The sequence below is a fragment of the Phoca vitulina genome, unplaced genomic scaffold (genome assembly GCF_004348235.1).
Source record: "Phoca vitulina isolate PV1807 unplaced genomic scaffold, GSC_HSeal_1.0 scaffold39, whole genome shotgun sequence".
NCBI lineage: Eukaryota > Metazoa > Chordata > Mammalia > Carnivora > Phocidae > Phoca > Phoca vitulina.
This window is the reverse complement of record NW_022589742.1, coordinates 10,631,785-10,659,124: the sequence shown is the minus strand read 5'-3', so window position 1 is coordinate 10,659,124 and position 27,340 is coordinate 10,631,785. Positions and strand designations below refer to the sequence as shown.

The 27,340-nt window shown below is 43.6% G+C and overlaps 1 protein-coding gene across 4 annotated transcripts in view; it reads left to right on the top strand.

Moving 5' to 3' along the window:
• The window catches only part of SLC9A6 (solute carrier family 9 member A6), a 61,410-nt gene extending 37,494 nt beyond the window's left edge, over positions 1-23,916 (top strand). For 3 of the 4 annotated variants that reach the window (XM_032428253.1, XM_032428252.1, XM_032428250.1), the window contains 7 exons: positions 1,854-1,965; positions 2,868-3,021; positions 7,121-7,210; positions 8,383-8,413; positions 10,663-10,742; positions 16,225-16,330; positions 21,181-23,916. In XM_032428253.1, the coding sequence (XP_032284144.1) occupies positions 1,854-1,965; positions 2,868-3,021; positions 7,121-7,210; positions 8,383-8,413; positions 10,663-10,742; positions 16,225-16,330; positions 21,181-21,453 (846 nt within the window). In that variant the 3' untranslated portion in view covers positions 21,454-23,916. The remainder of the gene's footprint in view (positions 1-1,853; positions 1,966-2,867; positions 3,022-7,120; positions 7,211-8,382; positions 8,414-10,662; positions 10,743-16,224; positions 16,331-21,180) is intronic. The other variant, XM_032428251.1, reaches the window with a different exon arrangement.
• Positions 23,917-27,340: the final 3,424 nt, after the last annotated feature.

Below are 27,340 nucleotides of genomic sequence, written 5' to 3'. Positions count from 1 at the left end.
TGCCACATTGGCCCACGTATTTTGTTGTTATTTTCTTATTTTTTTAGGGAAGCACTATTTTTAATAACTTTTGTATTCTAGAGTAGTTTTAGATTTACAAAAAAATTATGAAAATAATACAGAAAGTTCTCCTGTACCCCACACCCAGGTTCCCCTGTTGTTAACATCTCACATGAGCGTGGTACACTTGCCACAATTAATGAACCAGTATTGACACATTATCATTACCTGAAGCTCATACTTCATGCCGATTCTCAGAGTTTTTCCCTAAAGGCCTTTTTCTAGCCTAAAATCCCATCCGGGATGCCACATTTTATTTAGTAGTCATGCCTCTTTAAGTTCCAGTTGACTGTGACAATTTCACAGACTTCTTTTTGATGACCCTTGATAGTTTTGAGGGGCTCCTGGTCAGGTACTTTGCAGAATGTATCACAACTAGAATTCCTGATGTGTTCCCCATGATTAGACTTGGGCTTGTGCATTATTCCCAAATAAGACACAGAAGTAAGGTGCCATTCTCATCATATTATGTCAAGGGTACATACTTATTAACATGTGAATAATCTTGATATTAGCCTTAATCACTTGACTGAGATAGTGTTTGTCAGGTTGCTCCACTGTAAAGTCACTGATTTTTTTTTTTCCCTTTCTATATTGTACCACTTGGAAGGGAGTCACCATACGCAGCAGGGAGTTAGGTTCTACCTTCTCAAGGACAGAGTATCTACAAAATTATTTGGAATTCTTTGCATGGGGGATTAATCTATTCTCCATTTTTATTGTCATTTATATCAGTATGGACTCATTGATATTTATTTTATACTTTGGGTTATAACACATTACTACTTTTTAAAATCTTGTTGCCCAGGGGCGCCTGGGTGGCTCAGTCGTTAGGCGTCTGCCTTCGGCTCAGGTCGTGATCCCAGGGTCCTGGGATCGAGCCCCGCATCCGGCTCCCAGCTCCGCGGGAAGCCTGCTTCTCCCTCTCCCATTCCCCATGCTTGTGTTCCCTCTCTCGCTGTGTCTCTCTCTGTCACATAAATAAATAAAATCTAAACAATAAATAAATAAAATAAAATAAAATAAAATAAAATAAAATCTTGTTGCCCAAACTGTTCCAGCTTTGGCCATCAGGAGCTCTTTCAGTGGGTACTTTGTCCCTTTAGCACACTCCCATCATTGTGTGTTTTGAATTTTTTTTAAGCACTTCCTTACTTTCTATGGAAGATGCTTCACGCTCATCTTGTGTATTTTCTGCTCCAGCCTCAGATCAGCCATTTTTCCAAGGATCCCAGGTTCTTTTTATTGGGGAACGGTATTAGAAACCAAGATCTGGGCTGTAAGTGTGTTCAGTGTAATTGGGTTGTCCTGGTTTCTAGGCACTCTCAGCTGACACAGGGAGGAAATATGTATGTATATACTAGCTCCTGTATGTACATACACATATATGTGTAATCATCCGTATCTCTATTAAGCTAAGCATAAGTTCATACTGATGTCTCTTCCGCTAATCCATTACCACATGCATCATCCTGGCCTCCTCTTCTTGATGACCTGTGAACTCCCATTCCAGTAGTGAGAAACGTGCCTCCCACTGTCCACCATCCCACTCCCTTAATTGTTCCATTCCAGCATACAGGAGCATCAGAATCGTTAACCAGTACTCCCATGGGAAACAACTTGACCAACAAGCCCATGATGCTTATGTGCAGTTCCTTGTGCCTTTAGTCTTACAGACTCTGTCCGCTTCCAAAGTTACTGAAGCTTCTGAAGATAGTCTTTCCCCATCTTGAGTGTGTAGTCTAGATAATATTAATAGTAAAATGAAATTAACCTTAACCTGTTAATTTTAGATTGCTATTTTCTTGGGAAGAGCTGCTAATATTTACCCCTTGTCCCTCTTACTTAATTTGGGTAGAAGAAGTAAGATTGGATCAAATTTTCAGCACATGATGATGTTTGCTGGTAAGTTGTAACTTTCCCTCTCTTGGCCCACTCCACGAAACCACTCACAACACATATGCTAGCTTGACTTTAAACAGAAATGATGTGCTAGTAATATAAGAGGCCCTTAAACATTTAAGTTGCAACCTCCAATAGAAAATTCTTTTTATAGTGTCCCATTCCCTTCTGTGAAAATTTTCTGGTTTCAAATTCCTGGTTCAGAAATCTGTCACATGTAGTAAAGAAGGCAAAGATGTATATATTTTCACCCAGAAACCTGTATGTGAGTGGTTATGGCAGTTGTAGTCATAATTGCCGAAACCCGGCAATAGCCCAGTGGGTGAACAAATAGGCAAACTGTAGGATGTCCATGAGGCCGTGGGTGCTCCTTAGCACTAAAATGCACAACGGGGGATACACTCAACAACACGGATGCACCTCAGAGGCGTTGTGCTAAGTGAAAGAAGCCAGTCTCAGAGGGTTACATTCTCAAGACAAAAGCACAGTAACGGAGAACAGCTCAGGGGTTTGGCAGAGTGACAGAGAGGTGGGGCCAGAAAGATGTAGTACCAAGGAATTTGGTGAGGGGGTTCGCGGGGGTGGTGACACTGTTCTGTGTCTTGGTTGTGCCAGGGGGTCCACGCCTCTATGCATTGTCAAAACTCGTGGGACTGTACGCCCAAAAAGAGTGGATGTTACTGGGTGTAAGTTTAAAAATAAAATTTAAAATATTGTTAAAAGGTCAGAGCATGTCAGGATCCTCTACTAATTCTCTGTATCTGTATATACTTTTGTACGTTAATACATATTATGTGTTTGTTCACATGCTTCTAAGTTCTTAGAATGTGCCTTATTTCTCTGAATTTCTGAAGCTGGCATTGGTAAGGAGTTACTGAAGAAATGCCTCTTTCATTCCCTTGCAGGCCTCCGTGGCGCAATGGCATTCGCCTTGGCCATCCGAGATACTGCCACTTACGCACGGCAAATGATGTTCAGCACCACGCTTCTGATTGTGTTTTTTACCGTGTGGGTATTTGGTGGTGGCACCACTGCCATGCTCTCGTGCTTGCATATAAGGTAGGTAGTGCCTGGGAACCTCATTTTAATATTAAGTTCTAATTTAGGGTTGTTTTTTTTTTCAATTATGAGAAAAGTTTAAGCTTTGACAAATGTATAATGTTTTATTTTTTCCTTTTAAAAATTATGTAACCTGTAGTACAGAGAAAATGGGAAATGTGCAAAGGAAAGTTAAAAACCATTGTTTACACTTTGAGGGATGTCCTTCCAGATCTCTTGCTGTGCGTCATATGTATTTTTAACAAAAAGGGGCAACACTGCAGGTATTCTTGTAAAGCAATTTGTAAATGTAATATAGCATGGACATTTATGTTAGGAAATATATTTACATCAGGACTTCATGGCTGCATACACCATAATTTATTTAACCAAATCCCTATCTTTGGACTTTTGCGTCGTTTCTAGGATTTTTCTGTTACCATTACCATTTGAGGATTTTGCTACTAAGTGTTACCATTAACAGTGTGAACATTCATAAACGCACACACCACTGTGCACTTGTTTGATTATTTCCTTAGGATCCATTCCTAGGAGTGGCATTGCTTGGTCAAAGGATATGCATATATTTAAGGCTTTTGATCTGTATCACCCAATCAGACCAAAAATGTTTCTTCTCATCTGCAGCATATGAAACAGTCCAGTTTATCTCAACCCTAATCAGTACTAGACGTTATCTTTCTCAACTTTATGATCAGCACTGTCTGTAACCTGACAGTCCGAGGCCAAGATTGCAGGGTCTTAGTGTTAAATGCATACTAGTTAATGTATTCAATTGGAAAGCTCCCTGTCCTCAGGAGTGCTGCATTGTTTCCATGGATACAGCAGCCTGTGTTGCTAAAGCTTTTGTAGATTTTAGTTCTGTGTTTGGCTGAAACTTCATAGACCTTCTGCTGAGCCTCTAGAATGTGTAGGGTTCATTAGAGAAAACAGTATTTCACATTTTATAGAATCTGTTCTCCATTTTTTCCATTCTATTATGCCTTTCTCTTAAACATTCTAGAGACCAGCCGGCCCTAAATCACACTTTGAATGTTGTTATTATTGTCTTGATTTCTTTTTACCTTTCAAACTCCTTTCTTACCATTTCTGTGCTCTTATTGTGTATAATTGAAAATAATGTTCTTCTAATCCTGATCATGACTTCAGGGAGGACCTGGCATTTGTTGAGCACCTACTATGTGCTGGGCATTGTGCTAAGTACATTTCACGTATTTATCTAATCTCAATAGCTCCATTTTACAAGTGAGGAAATAGTGGCTTCAGAAGTTTCTAAGTTGTTCAAGGTCATACAGAGAATGAAGTCTCAGACAGAGGAGCCTCCAGTCTCCCCTCATTTCTCGTAGACCCTGCTGCATCAGGAAATGAGGGTGTTCACTTTGGGGAGGACTAAACTTTCTTGCCTTAAGAGCTTGTAAATGACGATTCTTCCTTATTCTACTGAGAAGAACAAAATTAAATATAAGATAATTTATGAAAAATAATGCTCTTCAGTAGAGTCTCAGCTTTTCCATGAACTCAGTTCTCTTTCCTGACGACCCTCCACACAAAATACCCATGCCTCCCACCCCCCTAAAAAAAAACCCCACCTAGAATTGAATCCACCTCACCAGATTTGCAAGCCCTTTGGCCCCATCTTGCCTGTCCTGGAGCATAGTTTGGCACTTAATTATATGCATTGCCTTACAATCTTAGGTTAGTTCTTATTGTGGTTGTTTGGGGGGTTTTTTGGCCTCTTTGTGAGCAGAGGATGGATTTTAAGTTTCCTTTCCCTCCCCCCGGATTTGTCTGGTACAGTTTTGAAGATGCTGAGAAGTCCTTAAAGTTTAAGACTCAGGCAGACTGAGATTTGACTTTGAGTTCTTGCTCCTTCATTCTCCAATTCTGTGGGCTTGGGCAAGTTCTTGACTCTTTTTACGCCTCAGGTTCCTCATTTGTAACGTGTGTGATAATACCTGCCTCCTTGAGGGTTGCTGTAAGGATTCAGTGAGCTAATGTCTGTAGAGCTCTTAGCACAGCATTTCCAATGTGCCTTTTATTCATTCATTTGATTAATACCAATTGATCGCCAACCATGTGCCGGGCACTGTTTTAGGCTCTAACTTAGTGGTTCTCAATGGAGGGGTGCGATTTGGCAACGTCTGGAGACGTTTTTGATTGTCACTAAGAGAGGAGGCTGCTCCTGGCATCTAGTTGGCAGAGGCCAAGGATGCCTCTAAACATCCTGTGGGGCATAGAGCAGCACTCCCACAACAAAGAATTGTCTGGACCAAAATATCAGTAATGCAAAGGTTAAAAGACCCTGCTGTGGAGGGATACAGTGCTAGCAGTAAGATAGAAAAGGTCCCTGGTCTCATGAAGTCTACACTTTAGTGGGAGAACACAGACAATAAGCTAGTAAACAAATAGATGAAGGAAACAATTTAGATGATATTAAGTGCTGTGATGACAAACAGTATGTGATAGTGACTGGGGATAGAGTGAATTTTATATGCAGAGGCCAGGTGAGGTCTCTCTGAGGTTCCTTTGGAGCTCAGTCTACCTGAATGACAAGAGATTGTGAGTTAAACAGTGAGCAGGAAGAAGAGTGGCCCAGCAGTAGGGAAAAGAAGTGCAAAGGCCCTAAGGCAAGAGCAAACTTTGCCTGTTTAATGAACAGAAATAAAGCCCACATAGCTGGAATATTAGTGATTGAAGGGTAGGTAGGAGCTGAGGTGGGCAAGATCCTACAGGGGCAGGGGCTGGCAAATGTGTCCTGTAAAGGGCCAGATAGTAAATATTCTAGGCTTTGCCGGCCATATGGTCTCTGTCTCAGCTACTCAACTCTAGCGTGAAAGCAGCCATAGACAATGCGTAAATCAGTTGGTCTGGCTGTGTTCCAGCAAAACAGGAGGCGTACGGGATGGGGCCCTGCCATCCAGTTTGGGGAGCCCTGCTCTCTGGCCCTGTAGGACGTGGTGAGGAGTTTGGATTTTAAAATCTTGTAGGATTTTAAAGCAAGGGGCCGACACGATCTGTTTGACCGTGTGACAGGATGGCTGCAGCTGTTGTGCAGACAAAGGATCCTCAGTGAGCGAGAGCCAGCCAGCGAGCTCTTCCTGCGTCCTTTCACGTAGTTTGTGACAGTGACACTTGGCTCCCTGTCATTTCCCGCACAGACTTGGCACTTCACGGTCTCCGAGCCTTTGCTCATGCTGTTTCCTCTGCCTGGGCTTCTCCTTCACCCCCCAGGAACTAGCACAGCTCAGAGGCCTCCTCCCTTTGCCCTGTTCTGTGGGACCCCCTCTTCCCTTGGCTGAACGTGGGCATGCCTGTTACAGCGCCCCTCTCGGCCAGCCTCGGAGGGATAGCAGCGTCAGAAGAGCCACAGTGTAGTGAGAGTGAGATGAGGCATCAGGCACTTGAAAAATCTTTAGGTACATTTTCTCATTTAATCCTTGCATCAACTCAGTGTGGTGGATATGGATATGGTGCCCATTTCCCAGGTGTAAAATTCGGGTTCATCGGGCTGCATAGCCTAATGTCATCCAGCTAGAAAGGAGCTGAGGCCAGACGGAAGCCCAGCCCTCCCCAGTTGCAAAGCCCTTGGGGATTGCGCTCTAGTTGTGTCTGTGCCCCCCACTAGTCTGTGAGCTCCTTGAGGACGGGCGCTGTGTCTCATTCGTGTCTATGCCCTGTGCCTAGCGCAGTGCCTGGCAGATAATAAATGCTCTGTAAATGTTTATTACACTGAACTGGCTTCCAATAACGTTTCATCCGAGTAGTACAAATGTGCTATCCCCAAGACCACTAGATGTCACTTTAGATGCACAAATGTGTCTAGAGTTTAATATGGCTAAGAAGGTATTAAACAGCTTCTGGCCATTTAACAAAGATGAGACGAGCCTTTCTTTGAATTATGAATCTGGTCATGGCCATCTGTTTTCAAGTACTTGACCAGGATTCACTCGCCTTCCAGATGAGGTCTTGCATCATTTTCCTCCCTTTCGTCTGTTCATATTCTGGGATGCTACTGCTACAGCTGCTCACGCTGCTATTTTTTCTGTGTTGTGTGTAGTAGTGACCTTAATCGATAAACATTTGAGCACCTATTGTGTATCAGGTACTGTGCTAGACTCTGGGGCTACAGAGATGAATTGAGACATGGCCTTTACCCTCAAGGAGCTCACAGTCTATTTGGGGAGACTGACAGGTAAATAATTATACTCTACTGTGCTAAGTATTATAATAGAGTAATCTAGAAAGTGCCGTAGGACAGAGGAAAGAATGGTTCCACCTGCAGGGGTCATAGAATGGTTCCTTTGGAACTTGCCAAAAGAGTAGGAAAAACATGAGGGACAGTGCATTTCAGATAGAGGGCAAAGGCATGGAGGCTCGGGCGAGGACGGGTCTGGGGAGAGCAGTAGGCGGGGATGGCTAATATAGGGTGTATAGAAGAGAACGAGGGGAAATGCGGGTAGAAAGGTAGGTTGGAGTGGCAGGGGTCACTAGTCTGTAGAGAGTCTTCAGTGCCGCCCAAAGGGCTTTAGACTTGACCCTCTGGGTTATAAGCCACTCTCAGAGTCTTCTGCCAAGGGAACGACCCTGTGAGTTCTGTGCTTTAGACAGCGAACTCTAGGGGACAGCCTGGCAGCCGGACAACCTTACAGCCAATTGCGACAGACCTCCTGAGTCACAGTGAGGCCTGAGCTTGAGCTGTTGGAATGGAAAGGAGAGAAGATGGGAGAAACTGTGTAGGGAAAGAACGGACAGAGTTGGTGGGTGCCGGTGTTGAAAGAGGAGGCAAAGAGAGCTTCCATTATAATGAAGCTGTTCCCTGGGCTACGGAAAGCAAGAATTTTAAGCAGATAAAAGATAATTATGAAGAAGCCAGGCTGGTATCTGTCCACTAGCCTGTGAAAACCACAGTAACTGGGCCCTCTCTTCAGTCGTCATAACAGAACGTTGCCATGAGAGCCGAGAGGCCCGCAGACACGCAGCTCCCTCCTGGAACTGCGCCGTGCCGGCCTTGTGTTCGACACTACCCGGTGTTCCTATTCCGCAACTAGGGCAGCTCTCCTCCTTCCCCCCCTCTGCTTCTAGTGCCCTGCCATTCAGGGAAGAGAGTGTTATTTTTCTGAAACTGGTAAGTGGGATTGCAGGAAGAGAATCCTTAGTAGACCCTGCCTACCTCAGGATCCAAGCTGTTGCTAAGGAAAGTGGCAGGAGCCAAAAATCTACATCAACAACCAGAGAGAAGCAAGAAAAATATTCACCATTCCATAGCTTGCGTGTTGGGGAAAGTAGCAGCCTGACAAGGCACGTATGGGAATAGACCTCGTTTTGGCCTCAAGATCTCATTTGCCTTTTGTGTTTCTCCTTTAGGGTTGGTGTTGATTCCGACCAAGAACACTTGGTAAATATGCGTTTGTGTTGTCTAGCATTCCTGTTGAACGTGCAGCCGTTCGGAAAGAAAATGGCCTACCATAGACTTCATGCCGCTATTATTTAGATCCTGTCCTGTTTGTACCAGCTTTTAACTGACACCGTTCCTGGCTTTTCTCACTGCTTGATAGAGACAAAACCAAATTTTAGACAACATGTGGTTATCAGGGGTGACAGCTCTCCTATCTGTGGGCCAACCCGGGCTTTGGCCAGGGAGGGGAACAGTCCTGTAAGCGCTCCTGGGTTTTCAAGTGATGGCTCTGGCACACGGAGCCTTTTTCCACTCTGGTTTGCGCATGAAGGCTTGTCTCTGATGTCAGCCCCACTCCAGCTGCTCTTCCTGTGTAACTTTCAAGTTGGATGACCAGCAGCTGCCCTTGAGAACTGCCTAGAAGCTTTGCAGTCCTCAACCAGTCTTCCCTGGCTGTTCAGGAGAATGTACTTTCTTGTCCCATGCCTCTACCCTGCCCGCGTCTCCTTGCTTAATTCCAGGTGTCCTTTTCTCATTGGTTCCTCTGAACCTGAGCCTGGTAGGTGCCTTCTCTAAACTGACCACCCTTTTCTGGTGTTTTTCCATCTGCTTTTTAATGGTTTCTGAGCACCACTGAATACATGACTCCATCCTAGACATTAGATGAGAAATCACAGAAATTATGTCTTTAAAGATGGAAAGCCTCTCTTCCAAAACACATTCTTTTTCTTGTCTGAAACAAGCCACAGTCTATTTGTCTTCAGGGTGTGGTTCCAAAAAAAAAAAAAAAACATTTCTCAGATTCATTTCCTAAATGCTGATTTTGTTAGCTATTGAGTGATGAGTGTGTATGTAATATAGTCAGTACTTGCCTCTTTTGTGGTCAGAACTGGACTAGTGTAGTTTCCTGGGCTTGAAATACTTGTGCAAACCAGGCTGGATAAATCCCCATGATGCCGAGCTGCTGGGGTAGTTTCTAAGTTTCTAAGTAGTTCCTCAAGGCTCCACCCGTGTCCAAATAAGAATCGAGTATCATACGATTCACCAGACAAATGCTTGGTCATGAGCCACATAAGTCTCCACCTGCTATGTCACCTCTGTCACCAAAGAGGAGAAATGGGAATGGAGAGAGAAAGCCGGGTAGGTGAGTACGAGCAGTGAGATACAGGGAAAAAATGCCATTTTTCCTTTGCCCTCGAAACCGTATGGGTGTCTTGCTTTGTTACATCGTGTAGTCAGTATTTCGAGCGTCCACTGGGAAGCAGAGAGGAACATGATAGTAAGTATAGGTGTTTATGTGGTGACGGGATCGTGAGATTTATAGACCCATTGCTCTTCAAAACGCAGAGGCGTACAAACCTTTGTGTACCAGTGTGAAAGGAAGTACAGGTGTTTTTCAGCTCTCGTAAGCCGGTACAGTGTTCTCAAACATTCTTATTTTGTGTATGTTTTGATACATGTTGAGAGGAAGATTTATTTATTTATTTTGAAGATCAGGAAGGACAGGAAAGAACCAAAACCCAGAATCTAAACTCCTACAGAAAGCCTGGGACTGTGGAACATCCATGCTAGAAAGGGCCTTTGAGATTCTTTACCCCTCGCCCTGTGTACACGAAGAAATCCAGGCTCAGAGAGGGGAGGGGACTTGTCCGACTAGTTCATGTCGGAGCTGAGATGAAGCAGATCCCCGAACTGCCCCACTGCTGACCGTACCACAGTACAAATAAGGACCCAGTTTGGTTTGGGAAGCTATGTTAGAAGGGGCCTGCTTGCTCTGTTAGTTTTCCCTTCTAGCCTCTCGGGCTTACCATGGAATTTTTCTGCTTGCTTTCATTTTGCTAGTGGTCTAAGAACATAGTAGCATCTTTGCAAAAGCCAGTTACTTTTGGGACCCATAGCAACTCCCAAAGATAGGGATGTCGATGTGATGTTTTCTACTTAAGATGCAATTCACCCTGTGGATGTAAGTCTTGCAGATTTAAGGGCGAATTATCCCACATTGATTTTTTTTAAATGACAGTAGACCCATAAATCAGCAGGCAGCCTGAGTAATAGAGGTGTTCAGAAAAACATTTCAATTTCGTATTCCAGAGCTGCAAAATACAAGCTATTAAATTTTTAATGTTACCCATGATAGAGGGTATCTTGTATGAAGTAGGCTATATTTCCAAGTCTACAAAGAAATGATTCTAAATAAATGTGTTTTTTATCTTGGTGTATGTATTGATTTCTTTATTATCTGTTTGCAGGGTATTCCTGAAAATGAGAGAAGAACCACCAAAGCAGAGAGTGCCTGGCTTTTCCGGATATGGTACAACTTTGACCATAAGTATCCTTAACTGAGGGGGAAAAATGGTCGTGTGAACATGGTCAGTTACAATTTAATGGGATGGCTGTTCTGATTTTTCCCTTCCTGAAGTGGAATACAAAGCCTACCTTTGGTCTTCCCTCTCCCCTTCAGTGTGGTGGAGGGAGAAGGTTATTAAAGACAATCCACACAAATGAATTCCCCTGCAAACCCAGGACGCCAGCGGGGAGCGGTTCGTACAGACCGTGGCTCTGTGACGGGCCTCCAGAGCCCTTATGGTAGACTTTCTTCCCTCTCTTGGCCTATTTATTGAGCAATCATTGTCTTTTACCTAATTTAGTGAATCTTGCAAAAGGTATTTGCCGGTCCTTGTCAGTGCACCTGCTAGGATAAAAGAGGAAATGCTGCCTCAGGGAAAAGCGTGAGTGTGAGGGGAAAATGGAGTCATGTTAGATCCCGCGGTAGCCAGTGGCGGGCCTGCTTTCCCTGACCTGTCAGGAGACTGGAAGATTCGCCTCTCCACTCATGGTGCCAGTGTTTCATTGTTTACCAAATCTCTGTCTTCTCCTATAGTAACTCTTCTTCGTAACGCTGCTTTGGGTTGTGTTATGTTGTATGACCTGTTGAAGTCATGCCTTTCAGAAAACATTTTATCCCTTACTATTTACTAAAATCAATTTCTTGGGGGCACCTGAGTGGCTCAGTCAGTTAAGCGTTGGCCTTCGACTCAGGTCGTGGTCCCAGGGTCCTGGGATCGAGCCCCACATCGGGCTCCCTGCTCGGCGGGGAACCTGCTTCTCCCTCTCCCTCTGCCCCTGCTTGTGTGTGCTCTCTTGTGCTCTCTCTCTCTGTCAAATAAATAAATAAAATCTTTAAAAAATCAATTTCTTATTTGAAAATTGAACTGGGAAAAGGGACCATGCAGTTCTTTCAGGCTGAGGCTTATTAGTAAATGAATCAAAACCCGGTTTGTGTTCCACCAAAGCCAATTTGGGACAACCATGTAAAAAATGTTGCCCTTGCTTTTGACTTGCTGATGAAAGCCTTGTATATTTAAGAAAAATGCATTTGGCACTTATCGTTAGAAGCTACTACTTACTATATTCCATTTGCTAGATTTTTACAATCACTTTTTGCAAGTACTCAAAATTAAATTACTGTATGGAAATAAGAATGCAAGCGTATCTGTGGTATTAAGACTCCCAGTAGCGAGAGAGATCCTGGCTCTTTAAAATTGTTTAATGATTATGTCATTACTTCTGGCTCCATTATCAGCATTTTGGGTATAAGCCATTCCCATATCTCTTGGGGCTTTTTCTTCCCTCTGATTTAACAAAAATTGTGTAATGTTTCCTGCATAAAATGTACATTTTCTGCATAATATATGTACAAAACAACTAAATAATCCTGATGTAGAGAAAGAGCAGAATAATAGCTTATTTTTCTGTATATTTTTATAGAAGTGAACTCAAGATTTGACTCAGTACTACTAGACTAAGACCCAGTAATTTTTTTTTTTTTTTTGAGAGAGAGAGAGAGCTGGGGCAGGGAGGGCCAGGAGGAGAGGGAGAGAGAGAGACGCTTAAGCAGGCTCCACGCCCAGCACAGAGCCTGACATGGGGCTCGATCTCACGACCCTGAGATCATGACCTGAGCTGAAACCAAGAGTCGGACACTTAACCAACTGTGCCACCCAGGCGCCCTAAGACCCGGTAATTTTAATACCTAGTGCCCCTAGTAGAATTAATCATTCATCATTCTAGATTTCAGATCCTTTGTGTAGCCAGATTGTTATAATTGAGATATAACTGAAATAACATACCCAAATCTTAAGCTTGCGACCTATGTATATACCTGTGTGCTTGCTACCCTTGTAAAGATATTTAGAACATTTCCAGCATCCCCGAAGCTGCCCTGTGTTCCCTTATAGTCCATGCCTTCCCTGCCCCTCCTCCCTGCAAAGGGCAACCACCATTCTGATTTCTAGCAACATGGATTAGTTTTACCTGGTTTTGATCTTCATAAAGACGGAATCATGTATTACATATTATCTTATGTCTTGCTTTTTTCACTTAGCAACATGTAATTTATCCATATTGTTGCCTGTACCAGTAATTCATTCTTTTTCATTGCTGTGTGGTGTTCCAGAGTGTGAATATACTATAGGTTTGTTTGTTTGTTTGTTTGTTTTTCCAACCGTTCTACTGTTGATAAACATTTGGGTTGTTTCCACCTTTTGGCTGTTACGAACAAAGTTAAACATGCACGTATGCATCTCTTGGTGACCATCAGCATTCATTTCTCTCCTGGGTATATATACCTAGGAGAAAAATTTAGGGCAAGTGTATTGTTCAGCTTTCATAGATATTGCCAACCAGTTTTCCAGAGTGGTCGTAACCAATTTACATTCCCACCAGCAGCTTAAGGGAGTCCCACTTGTTCCAGATCTCCACCGAAACTTGATATTTAATCAGCCGTTTAAATTTTAGCCATTTCCATGGGTGCGTAGCGATACCACGTGTGGTGTAATTTGCATTCCTCTGATCGCCGGTGAGATCGAGCATCCCTTCATATGTTTATTGGCTATTTGGACTTCATTTTTTATGAAGTGTGTCTGTTTAGTTCTTTTGCCCATTATTTAATTGATTTGTCTTATCTTTTTCTTATTGACTAGTAGTTCTTTCTATGTTCCTGAATTGGGTTCTCTGTTGGTTATATGTACTATGAATATCTTCCCCCAGTCTGTGGCTCACCTTTTCATTTTCTTAATCCTGTCTTGTAAGGAACAGAAATTCTTCATTTTAATGAGGTTTACTTTATTACTCTTTTCTTTTGGTGCTTTTGTGTCTTGATAAATCTTTTATATCCCAAGATCCTATGTTTTCTTCTAGAAGTGTGATTGTCTTAGCTATCACATTTAAGTTTTTGACCCACCACAAATTAATTTTTGTGTATGGTGTGAGGTATGGGTCAAGACCTACTTTTTTCCCATATGAGTAGGTAGTTAACCCAGCACCATTTATTGAAAATACCATCCTTAACCCACTGAAGTGCAGTGGGGCCTTTGTTGTAAATCACATGGCCATATAAGTGGAAGTCTGTTTCTGGACTTTCTTTTCTCTTTGTCTTTTTTTTTTTTTTCACATCAATACCACACTCTATTAATGATTGTACTTTTTAATAAATCTTGCTATCCAATTGGGGAAGTTCTATAGGTTTGTTATTCCTTAGTATTGCCCTGTCTATTTTAGGTTCATTGCATTTTCATCTAAATTTTAGGAACAGCCTGCCACTTTCCATACACACACTCACACACACTCACACTCACCCACTCACCAAAAAAACCTGCTGGCAATTCTGTCAGGTTTGTATTAAATCAATAGATGAATTTGGAGAGAACTGACATCTTAACAATATTGAGTCTTCCAATCTATGAACACAGTATATCCTTTAATTTCTCTCATTAATGTTTTATAGTTTTCAGTGACGAGTCTTACACATCTTTTATTATATTTATTATCCTTAAGTATTTGATGCTATTGCAAATATTTCGACCTTGTATCCAGCAATCTTGTTAATAAGTTCACTTATTATTATAAAATGGTTTATAGATTTTATTTACTGTTCATAAAATCAGGTGAAAAATATTGTGTCTTTTTTTCTTTTCTAACACCTTACTTTTTTTTAATGTCTTATTACACTGGCTGGACCTCTCCAGTACAATGTTGAATGTAAGTGATGATAGTGGACATTTTTGTCTTGTTCCTGACCTCAGGAGGAAAATTTTCAATACTTCACCATTAAGTATGATGTTAGCTGTAAGGTTTTTTTAGGATTTCATTTATTTATTTGAGAGAGAAAGAGCACAAGCAGGGTGGGAAAGGACAGAGGGAGAGGGAGAAGCAGACTCCCTGCTGAGCTGGGAGCCCAATGCGGGACTTGATCCCAGAACCCTGGGATCATGACCTGAGCCACCCAGGCCACCCCAGCTGTAGGTTTTTGAGATAGCCTTTGTCAAGGATATCCCCTTCTATCTCTAGTCTGCTGAGAGTTTTTATATCATGAACAGGCATTGAATATTATCAGATGCTCTTTCTGCATCGATTGAGATGATCATGTATTTGTTCTCCTCTAATCTGTCGTTGTGCTATTTTCATTGATTGACTATTAAACCAATCCTGCATGGCTGGAACGAATCCCATTTGGTCGTGATACACCATCCCTTGTGTGTGTCACTGGACTTAGTTTACTGATATTTTGTGTCTGATTTTTGTGTCTGTTTTCATGAGTGATATTGGCTTGTGGGTTTTGGTTTTGCTTCGCTTGCCTTTCAGGTATAAAATCCATGACAGGGAATATAAGCCCATTTTGCCCAGCCAGAAAATACATATACAAGATGTAACAAGATAATGCTGGTTTGATGACATGAATGGGGAGGAATTTTTCTCTTTTTCTATTTTCTGGAGGATTGGTATTTTTTTCTTCCTTAAGTGCTGACCCAGTGAAGTCACCTGGGCCTGGAGTGTTTTGTCTGAGAGACAGGACTAGTCCTCATTTTTTAAAAAGGTTTTATTTATTTGAGAAAGAGAGAGAGTGCAAGTTGGGGGAGGGGCAGAAGGAAAGGCAGAATCTCAAGCAGACTCTGCGCCGAGCGTGAAGCCCAGCACAGGACTCAGTCCCATAACCCTGAGATCACGACTTGAGCTGAAACCAAGAGTCGGACACTTAACCGACTGAGTCACCCAGGCGCCCCAGGACTATTCCTCATTTTTAACTGACCTTAGGTTGTGACTTTAGAAAGTGGGGAATATGTATATGTGTCTTTCTCCCATTGTCTCTACTTTTTCTTATGATTCCCTCTTGTTTTCTTCTGAGTATTACATATATTATCATGTCTGTTTTTATTTTTTAGAGAATAAATGAACACTGAAATGAGGGTCTATGATAGAGGAACTCGTGATACATAATTTTTTTGATGTTTTTAGAATTGAATTTCCTTTGATACGAAGTTTCAACTCATTCAAGATGCCAGCTGAATTCACAATAGATGATTAAAACCATTTTTGTTACTAAATTCTGCGGCTGGAAAATTTCATCTTTTTTCTGACTCTTACCCACTCTACTTTCTACCGCATCTCCTTCAGCACTAAACTGAGAGTGATTCTGTCTTCCCTTTGGTTTTAGTAAAAGTAGAAAGGCAATGTGATGCCGTGGACCGTGGCACAGGGCTTGGAATCCAACCAATCTGAGTTCATGTATGGGTCCTTCACTTGCTTCATTGTGTGACTTCGGCGGGTCATTCCTTTCCCTGAGCCTCAGTTTCCATTTCTGTGAAACAGAGATCGTAACAAAATCTCCCTTTGCTGTCTCACTGGCATAATGTGAAAGCCCTCTGCTGCCCTCTGAAGTGGCAGGTACACCGGGAGGGTGGTGGTGAGCACACGACTTGTTCTTTTGCATTTGGGAAGAAAGGGGCATGGCTCTTCCTTAACCTGCGGCGCAGCTATCTGAAGCCCCTGCTGACGCACAGTGGACCTCCGCTCACTACAACGCTCCCTGCCTGCTGCGGGCCCATCGCCAGATGCCTGACCAGCCCCCAAGCTTATGAAGTAAGTTGCTTTTATCCAAAACCTAAGTTCTTCATGAAGTTAAATTGTTCTGCTCTGTGGATGCGTCACTGGTTTGGTTTTGCTTCGCTTGCCTTTCAGGTATAAAATCCATGACAGGGAATACAAGCCCATTTTGCCCAGCCAGAAAATACATATAGATACATACAGAAATCTAGAGATACAATTTCACGGTCTTTGAAACATCATTTGAAAAGAGATCTAGTGTTACTACCTCACTTACTGTCAGTGATTTTAGTAAATAATTCTATTTCCACGCTGGTTTTGATTTATTTACAGTATGTGGCCCGAGCTCGGTACGGAATGTGTTACGTTTTCATCTAGGAATTAGAGTGGTCACAGTCATGTTGAGGGGATTAATAAAACAATTCTTGATACCCCTAAAGTGCAACAGATGGTCTTTTACTTCAAGCCTGCCAACTTTTGGCTATCAGGGAGAGTTTATCTACCGGTGTTCCACATTGCTAGGCGGCACGAGCACATCTAGATAGTATCTAGAGTCCCTATTTTTTTTTTTCCTTAGCTGCCAACATGAGATTGGTGATTTGGCAAGCATCGCAACACAGAAAGAAATGAGAAATGCTAACCAGCCTTCATTTTAAAATATGAACATCTTATTTTTCAAGTTCTTTTTTAAAAACCTTTGCTTCCTTAGGGCGCCTGGGTGGCTCAGTCGTTAAGCGTCTGCCTTCGGCTCAGGTCATGATCCCAGAGTCCTGGGATCGAGCCCCGCATCAGGCTCCCTGCTCTGCGGGAGGCCTGCTTCTCCCTCTTCCACTCCCCCTGCTTGGGTTCCCTCTCTCGCTGTGTCTCTCTCTGTCAAATAAGTAAATAAAATCTTTAAAAAAACAAAAACCAAAACCTTTGCTCCCAACCCAAGCCTTCAGAAATCATCTGTGGCATCAGGTGCAGTGCCCACGTTAACAAAGCCCACCACCGGGGCTAGTCTGACGCAGCAGCTCGGGTAGAGCGACTAGGCAGCGGTGGCGCGTGTAGATGGGCACTGGGCAGTTGCGTGCGCCCTGCTCTGGGGTGCGCTAGGGCAGAGCCCCCAGAGAACGGACGGGAAGAGGAGTCTTAGTAGAGGCCGCGCCTACAGGGCGGGGCGCCCTGTTGAGTCCACGCACCTTTTTGAGGATTGTGCCCCGGGGGCGGGGGGGCAGCCATGTGGTGTTGTCCCTCCCTTCCACATTGCCCAGGCCCCCCTCTCGAGCAGCCTCCATCTCCTCTGTGCCCTGTCAGCCCACGAGGCTCTGTGCAGAGGGGCAGCCCGGCTTTGTCAGTTCAGTCAGTGAGGCTTGGCTCTGGGATTCCAGAGACCCGCTCAGCGTCACCAGAAGCCGAGACTTCCACAACAACTGTGCGTCCTGTGGAATATAGCAAAATACAACATGGTTGTATTTGTCCCCTAGGGCTGCCATAACAGTACCACAGACCGAATGGCTCAACAGAAATGTGTTGTCTCGTAGTTCTGGAGGCTCGAAGTCTGAGGTCAAAGTGTGGGCAGGGCTGGTTCCTTCTGAGGGCTGTGAGGGAGAATCTGCTCCGGGCCTCTCCCCGGCTTCTGGTGGTTTGCTGCCAGTCTTTGGTGTTGCTTGGCTTGTAGATACATTACGTAGATCTCTGTCTTCATCTTCACCTGACACTCTGTGTGTGTGTGTGTGTGTGTGTGTGTGTGTGTGTCTGTCACCAAATTTCCCCTTTTGTAAGGACACGCACCAGTCATGCTGGATCAGGGCCCACACTAATGACCTCATCTTAACTGGATCATCTGCAAAGACCCTATTTCCATATAAGGTCACATTCACAGGTACTGGTGGTTGGGATTTCAGCATCTTTTGGGGGGGATATCATGTAATCCCTAACAACCAAAAAACTTAATTTTTAATGTTATTTTTCATTTGTTAATTACGTACTTTTTTAGTTCTAAAAGTTAACGCCCTTGTGGCCAGATATTCAAACAGTATGGAATGTACAAAGTGAAAAATCAGTTTGCTCCTTCTCCCACCTACATCCCCCCCAGAGACAGTCTTTATTAAGGATTTATTGTGTATACTTCCCAATACACAGGAAGTACATGTTACTTACATGGGTATATATAGCTTTGCACAGACTTACATGTATAGCTTTGTTACTGTTTTATACAAATGGGATCACAATCGCATTGTCCGGCTCCTTGCATTTTTCACTTTAACGATAGATCGTGGCTACCTTTCTATGAGTACATGAGAACCCGTTATCTTCTCCTTATTCATGGCTTCATAGTGCGGCTGGAGCAGCGTTGATTTAATCAGTCTCCTACGGATAGACCTTTAAGTTGTTTCCTTTCCTTTTTTGTCATTACAAACCATGTTTATAGTAAATATTCTTGTACCTATGAATTTATCCAAGCACATAAAGGTATGTAAGATAGATTTTAAGGGTTAAATTGCTGAGTCAAAAGGCATTATATGCATTTTAAAATTTGATAGATATTGCCCCAAACCTCAAACTTAATAAAGTCCTTGGAAGGTGCTGGAGAGCCTCTGCTGGTGTGTGCAGGAGCCCCCAGCTTTGCTGGCGAGTATCACTCAGTGAGGGGACAGACCCTGCTGGGCACAGGGCAGGAGGGCATTATGGTTGGTCGGTGGAATGGGTTTGTTTGGTTTTTAATTCACCTGGCTTTGAGGACTGAGGCAAATTTCTAGCAACAGCAAATTAAAACTGTTTTGAATTGATGTCTAACAGTCTCCTCAATCTGACTATCTTAGACAAATTTAAGACTTTCAAGCACACACAGCTTAGGAGAGCCAATGTACGCTGTTTGTATCATCTCTTCTTCCCTCAAGGAGTATTAGTCACAGACTTTTTTGCCAGATCCATAGGAGTGTTTAGAATGATTCTTATGCTTTATATTAGAAAAAGGTGACTTTCTGATTCTTAAAAGTAATATATATTCAATATAATAAAATTTCAGTACAGAAACATAAGAAAATAAAAATCACTAGCAATTTTATCACGCAGAGCTAACGATCATCCTTTTGTTGACTACCCTTCCAAACTTTTCTATGCACATATAACATTCTTTTATTTACCAAAATGGCATTATATATATGCTTGATTTTTTTCCCCCTTTTGTAGAACTTTATTTAATTCTACTTTTTTGGCCACAAAGTCTCCATGAGAACCAAAAGCTTATTGAGCTGGGAGACAAGTATACGGGGAGGGTTCAACATAATTGGGGGATATTATAACTCTAGGCATTGTTCATACTGAAGTAAAAGCTTCACTTCTATACATCCACTCGGTGAGCCATTGAACTTACATTTGGAGAATACTTTCTGTGCGCCCCGAGCTGTCCGGTGGCCGGACTAGAGCATAGAAGGGGCTCAGAGGCTAGTGTGGGCTGGGAGAGCAGACCAGTGTGCATGCAGCTGTGGTACAAGGGTGAAGGGCACCGGAGGGCCAGGGCTAAATAGGGGACGCCGGGAGAGAGCACAGGAGGCACACCTAAGCCAGCTTTGCAAGATCAGGGAAGACTTGCAGCAGGAGGGGACTTTCTTTTAAGACAAGACCTCAGTGATAAGCAGGCCCTAGTCACAGGAAGGAGGGTGGGAGAGACAGGAGGAAGGGAAAGCGTGAGTGATTTGAGCACCTGTCAGCAGTTCAAATGGCAGGCACACAATGGGCGGCTGGAGTGGGTGAAGCAGATGCGGGGGCGGGGCTGGGGGTGAAGGGCCCGAGTCACCACGCAGTGCCTTTATTTTTTTTAATTTAATTTTATTATGTTATGTTAGTCACCATACAATACGTCATTAGTTTTTGATGTAGTGATCCACGATTCATTGTTTTCGTATAACACCCAGTGCTCCATGCAGTACGTGCCCTCCTTAATACCCATCACCAGGCTAACCCATCTCCCCACCCCCCTCCCCTCTAAAACCCTCAGTTTGTTTCTCAGAGTCCATAGTCTCTCATGGTTCATCTCTCCCTCCAATTCCCCCCGCCTTCATTTTTCCCTTCCTTCTCCTAATGTCCTCCATGCTGTTCCTTATGATCCACAAATAAGTGAAACCATATGATAATTGACTTTCTCTGCTTGACTTATTTCACTTAGCATAATCTCCTCCAGTCCCATCCATGTTGATGGGAAAGTTGGGTATTCATCCTTTGTGATGGCTGAGTAATATTCCATTGTAGATATGGACCACATCTTCTCTATCCATTCATCTGTTGAAGGGCATCTCGGCTCTTTCCACAGTTTGGCTATTGCGGACATTGCTGCTCTGAACATTGGGGTGCATATGGCCCTTCTTTTCACTACATCTGTGTCTTTGGGGTCAATACCCAGTAGTGCAATTGCTGGGTCATAGGGTAGCTCTACTTTTAATTTTTTGAGGCACCTCCACACTGTTTTCCAAAGTGGCAGTACCAACTTGCATTCCCACCAGCAGTGTAAGAGGGTTCCCCTTTCTCCACAACCTCTCCAGCATTTGTTGTTTCTTGCCTTGTCCATTTTTGCCATTCTAACTGATGTAAGGTGGTATCTCAGTGTGGTTTTGATTTGAATTTCCCTGATGGCTAATGATGATGAACATTTTTTCATGTGTCTGTTAGCCATTTGTATGTCTTCTTTGGAGAAGTGTCTGTTCATGTCTTCTGCCCATTTTTTGACTTTACTTGTTTTTTGGGTGTTGAGTGCCTTTAAGCCAAGGTGAGGACTGTGGGCTTTATCCTGAAGGCAGCAGGCTAGCCCTGAAGGGTTTTAAATAGGGAATCCTTGAAAAGTCTTCTATTGGAAATGTTTCTTGAGTCACATAGCAATTCTTAAGACTTATTTTATTTGCATTTAGAACCAGGAGCAACTGAAAGACGATGACTCCGATCTTATTCTCAATGATGGCGATATTAGTTTGACATATGGGGATTCTACTGTGAACACCGAATCAGGAGCATCCGGTGCCCCTAGGAGGTTTATGGGAAACAGTTCTGAAGATGCCTTGGATCGGGAGCTTGCATTTGGGGACCACGAACTGGTCATTCGGGGAACACGCCTGGTTCTTCCTATGGATGATTCTGAACCCCCATTAAATTTGTTAGATAATACGAGACACAGTCCAGCCTAAGCTTACTAATGCTCACTTAGTGATTTGTAAAATTTGCACATGTGATTGTGAAGAAATTTGTACTACCTAAAAAGTCCCAGTGCATGTCTCTGAATGTTTAAGCTATATAAATGCTCTTTATATGGCATCGAGAGAATATAAATATCCTGTACAAGGCAGATTGTGAACAAACTATTCTTTTATGTTTCATTGGCTGCACTGTGTAGATTGGATCTGTTTTAGAAAAAAGTTATTTTCACAGTGATGTTGTGTGTTCCGTTAGCTTTATGTCTCAGTTAAAGTATACAAAGTGACAGATTTACTCTTTCTTACACTTACCTGATACTAAACCAGAGTACCAAGTTCTTGTGCCGTGAATTAATTTTGTTTCGTGGGAGGGGAGGGAGAGGAAAGAGGGAGTGTTATCTCTGGGGAAGCCCATGGAGGGAGAGGTTCCTTTGTTGGGAAACTTGTGTTCATTGCTACTGCCTTGGTCATGACCTTTGTCTCTCCTTTTTCTCCGGATGGTGTTCGGATCTTGTCCCGTTGGAGTTGGGAATGAAGTGGGGGGGGGGGCTCTCTCCCCCCCCTTGCTATGAAGGAACAGATTCATTGACTTATAGAACACTGGTGTTCAGAAAAGAAGGGCTACAAATGACGTCCAAGACTGTGTTGCTTTTCTCCCAGACCAAGACCATAGGAAGGAGTCGCATCATCCTGCCAGGTTAGCTGAAGTACAGGTTTAGATGGCACAGGGCACGTGGTCTGCATTGGCGGGGGCCGGGGCAAAGCGCAGGAGCGGAGGAAAGAGAAGGGGGGGGTGCTTCAGAGATCTCTCTTCCCAAATGTGTAAATATTCCATATCAAATAAGTTTAAATAAGAAACTCAGTTGCTGCTTACTTTTGGATTATATACTTTATCTGTATAGCAAGCTTTGTGGTCAGGTGTTTTTTATATCGATTTAAATCGCTGCTCTTTAGCAGCCAAACAGGAGCAAAATGTAAAATTTTTGAACTTTACTGTGTCTCATTGTCATTCGTTAGTCTGTAGTTGATGTTTAAAGTTAATTTATGACTCCATGATCGTTCCACACTACATCAGGGTCAGTCGGAAAGAAGCGCACCGCCCTGGAGCTTATCGTAAGGGCAGTGTTCCTTTATGTGCACCGGCTAGACTTGTCTTCGTTTCCATGTTACTTTTTAATATGAAATACCGAAGCTGCCGTGTGGGTGTGTGTGGGTGTGGGTGTGGGTTTTTTTTTCTTTTACAGTTTTCAAGGAAGAGTACATAGCAACTTCCCATTTCCTATTCAGAGAATGAAAGTAGATTCTATTTTGTAATGCTGAAAAAACCTACAGGTGCACTGAACGCTTAGAAGGGGGATACGTTCTGATGTTGATCCTGACCTGTTAATGTTTCGGAAGACAAATGGGAACTTTTGTGGGTCTTTCCCCCCTTAGGTCTGAGTAGCATTGCCTTAAATCTTAACCCAATTCGCAAACTGATGTGTTTACATGATGTTCAAATTTCCCAGCAAAAGATGTCTTTCCATACAAAATATGTACTTATTCTCCCCAAGGTGTCTGTACTGTTGCGAACACTCCTTGAGATTTTAAGGGAATTCTACTGTTGTACCCTCGAGCGGCAGCTCTGACTGTTGGCACAGCCATTTGTTACGTAGTGGTAGCGACTTTCCTGCTATGCAGGAGCCCCGTGACGTGTGCATTTGCTAGGACGTGTGCCTCTTCATGCAGTCTCTCATTTCTTGTTAATGTGTGTTTGAGGGGCTTTGAACTTCAGCGTCATTCACCCACGAAGTTATTCAAGTTGTAAGAGGTGATACAAGAAATTAACAACTACCTTTTTTATTCTGTCAGGTTACTGAGCTCACTTTATGAAAATGGCTGTAAATACTTAGCATGACCCATTCAGTAACTCGTCTCTTTCAGCATGCATAAGACTTTTTCTTAGGGAAACCGATACAGCTTGAGTCAACTAAATCTGCCTTCGTACTTTATCAAAGGGGATCCAAGGCTGCTGTGCTTATGTCAGCATCTGGAAACTTCTCCTCTCCTCTAATCTGTGTGCACATCTCCAAGCAAAGAAGAAACAACAAACTGTGCTCATATACCTGTTGGTTTTCAACACCTGAGTGAACTCGAATGAAGGACAGTCTGAGGTTACCATCAGGCACAAAGTAGAGCTGCTCTCGGACTTAACTGTTCTGTTTGTGAACCCTACATGTTTGAATGACTCAAACATTGCATCTTTTAAAGTTATTTTGTAAGGTTCCTTGGCATTTTATCCTCGTCGTCCGTGTTTGGCAATGTGCTGTTAAAGAAATAGACTTAATCTGTATGTATTTTTTGTTTTCCCTTGGAGTACTTGGACAGATGTTATAGTGGTTTCTTTTAGGAAAATCTGTCATTAAAAAAATTATAGCCTTGCAAATAACCACTCACCGTATTTGAGTCACAGTTTATTCTAGTGAGAATTAAAGAGTGCTGACTTCATTTATTTTTCTACCGATACACCTACTGGGAAAGCGGGGAAGACCAATGCTTAAAAAAAGAACAGACAGAAACCTACCAGAACATAATGTATGGGGTTGCCAATTGGGGGGGCTTATGTGGAAGGCTGGACATACTTGCTTGTGGTCACAATTGGACCATTTAAGAAATAAGACTCAAAGCAGTCAAATTCTGTCACATTGATTTGTAGCCTGTTAGTTCGGTAACGGATAATGTCATGAAAATGTCAGTCCCATTATATAGTGAGAGTAGATTCTGTGTCTGGTTAGGTAGAAAGGCTGTTCCAAGTTCGGTTGAAAGCATGCTCATGCAAATAGCCCCTTTTCCAAGTTAAAGGTAGGTCTTTCTTTCTGTACATGAGCAGTTTTATAGGTTAGGGTTTGCTCACAGCAACTTTGTCTAGTAAAGGCACCAGCCACACTAGTACTCTGTTTTGTTGCCAGCTTGCTTATTATGGTCCAGTGAGACACACAGGTGGTGGGCCTACACACATTTCTTTTCTGGAACAAACCATGTTTTGTTTTGTTTTTAAGATTTTATTTATTTATTTGACAGAGAGACACAGCGAGAGAGGGAACACAAGCAGGGGGAGTGGGAGAGGGAGAAGCAGGCTTCCCGCGGAGCAGGGAGCCCGATGTGGGGCTTGATCCCAGGACCCTGGGATCATGACCTGAGCTGAAGGCAGACGCTTAACGACTGAGCCACCCAGGCGCCCCAAAACAAACCATGTTTTCTAATTCACAAATAAAACCTGACATTCAATTTGAGCAAGTACATTTGTTAACCTGACTCAATGCAGGAGTGTAAAGAGATGAAGGGTAGGGACGCCTGGCTGGCTCAGTCAGTGGAGCATGCGACCCTTGATCTCAGGGTCGTGAGTTCGAGCCCCACGTTGGGGGGTTGTTTTCTTAAGTTTACTTAAGTTACTTAAGTACTTAAGCTTAAGTTTACTTAACAAAAAAAGATGAAAGTGTAGATGTTTTAACTCCATCAGGCAGTCCTTGATAGGAAGCACCCCACACAGATGATGCGGTGTAAGGTATGAGGCTTGGAATAAATTGGAAATGATAACGATACCAATTCCCATTTTTTGAGCCCCTCTTGGATACAGGCTGTGTGTATACACGGTCTTCTTGAAAATCTACATTTTAATTTAATCCGAATCATGCTGTGAAAGTACATTCTGTTCTTCTCATTTCACAGATGTGAAAGGTAAGGTGCAGGGAGGTCGTCAGTCACACTGCTAGTAAGTGACAGAGCCAGGACTCAAATCCAGTCTTGATCCAAAGTCTAGATTGTTAACCACTCCTCTAGTGGCCCCAGTGGCGGGCTGCAGGCTAATCCATCTTGAGAACTGGAAGGAGGGTGCAGAGAATTGCAGACTTCCATCCTGCTGCCCACCACCTGCTTGACATCAGGCCAGGAAAGGGCATAAAGTCTCCGCTCTGTCCCTCCATTCGCTGCCCTGTTGGCTGCCAGACACGAGTTTGCCCGGTTGGGAAGTTTCTCGAATTCTTAGTGAAGTGCCCTCCTGTGTCTCTTTGAGCCCATAAGCAAGGCAACCTGGCTAGCACCATGCCTTCCCACTCTACCTTCCACCATTTTCGCCAAGGGGGTCCATCCTTTGTGGCAGAGTGTGTGGTCCTGAACAGTGGCTCTGTGTCCACATAGTTTGGTGTAGTAGAAAAATCCCAGGCTGTGGAGTTACACAGATCTGGTTTCAAATCCAGCCTCTGCTGTTACACAATGTCAGCTAGTTACTTGACTTTGCTGAGCCTTTCCGCTTCCTTAGCTATAAAGTGAATTCATTCAAGGAATATTTGAGCGCTTACTTTGTGCCACACGCAGTGGCTATAGTGGCAAACGATTCTGCAACGATCCCTGCTCTCACAGAGCATATTCTACAGAAAGACTGATTGCCTTCCAGTAGGGGAATATCTGTCTTAAATAATCGGCAAATAACATAAAATACAATAGCCATAAAGGCTGTGATGGCAGAGTACCGGAGGCTGGGAGAGGGGACTGTTGCCTGGCGGTAAGGGAATAGGGCAGATCTTCTAATGAAGTGGTATTGAAGCTGAGACCTCGAAGCTAAGCAAGGGGTCACCCAGATGAAGGGGGGGTGAGGACGAGGAGCGTTCTGGGCAGAGTGAACAGTGACAACTCGCCACCTGTAATCGACCTTCCACCCAAGCTTCATCCAATCAAATAGTTACTGACAAGACATACCACGTGCTATGCTATATACACAGAGCGAGGAATAAGATCGACGCGGGCTACCCTCCTAGCACTTACGTGTCCTTGTGGAAGACAGTGCCCACCGATTGTAACAAGGGGCACCTCAAAGCCAAACCTGCCCCTGTGACTTCCTCCCCTTCAGCCCTTTCTAGCCACACGTGCAAGGCAAGTCCATGCCCTCTGTTTGCTCGCAGCCTGTAGACATTTAAAAAGAGGAGCTGGTAGTATGACTTCTGGGTCTTTCTGCCCCCAAGCTAACAGCCCCAATCTCTTCCTGTCTTCTGGACATGCACCAGGAGTCTGTTGTTCTAGACTTTTTTATGAATGCGCCTGAGACCATGTTGGCTTTTTGTTTCGGTGGCCACATCTCCCTCATCTTGCCATGGGCTGACTGTCCCCAGAAAGTCTGGGCGGGCCCCCTGCCCTCACAGAGCTTATATTCCCGTCGGGGCAGGCCAACCATAAATAAATACGCACACAAAATAATTAGAGATTGGGATAAGGGACAAGTAGCGAATGTGGTAGAGGGTGATGGGCATGAGGAGGCAGCAGGGGGGGTGTGGGAAGGCTCAGGAGGTAATGTTAAAACCAAGGCTTGAAGGAACCAGACAGACAGACCGCAAACAGGGAAAGAGCGGTGGAAAGGTCTGGTTTAGGGTAGATGCTCAACAAATGTGTGTCGAAAAGGAGCAAAATGTCCTCCTGACCTTTACTGAGTTGGATCTGGAAGCAATAGGAGAAGCAATAGGCCAGAGGCCCCGCCCTGCCTCCCACTGGGCGCTCTTGGGAAGCCCCCTAAACCCCTCTGGGCCTGTTTCTTCCCTTATAAAATGACGCCAGCTGACTGACTGAGTCAACATTTATTGAGCTACTGTCAGGTGCCAGCACTGTGGTAGGTACTGGATTCTGATTCCAGCCCCGTGTGGCCGCCAGCCCTGTTCGGGGGAGAAAATGAAGTGATGTACATCGAGACATTTTGACCAGGATTCCGAAGGCTCTTGAAACTGAGGTTGAGTACTCTGTAAGGTTTTGCTGATGAGGTGCTATCCGAGTAAAATATGGAAAACACTTTAGAGACCATGATTCGACTCTGGGCTGCTTTCTTTTGAAATCTCCAGTTCAGCAAGTTGGAGGCGTC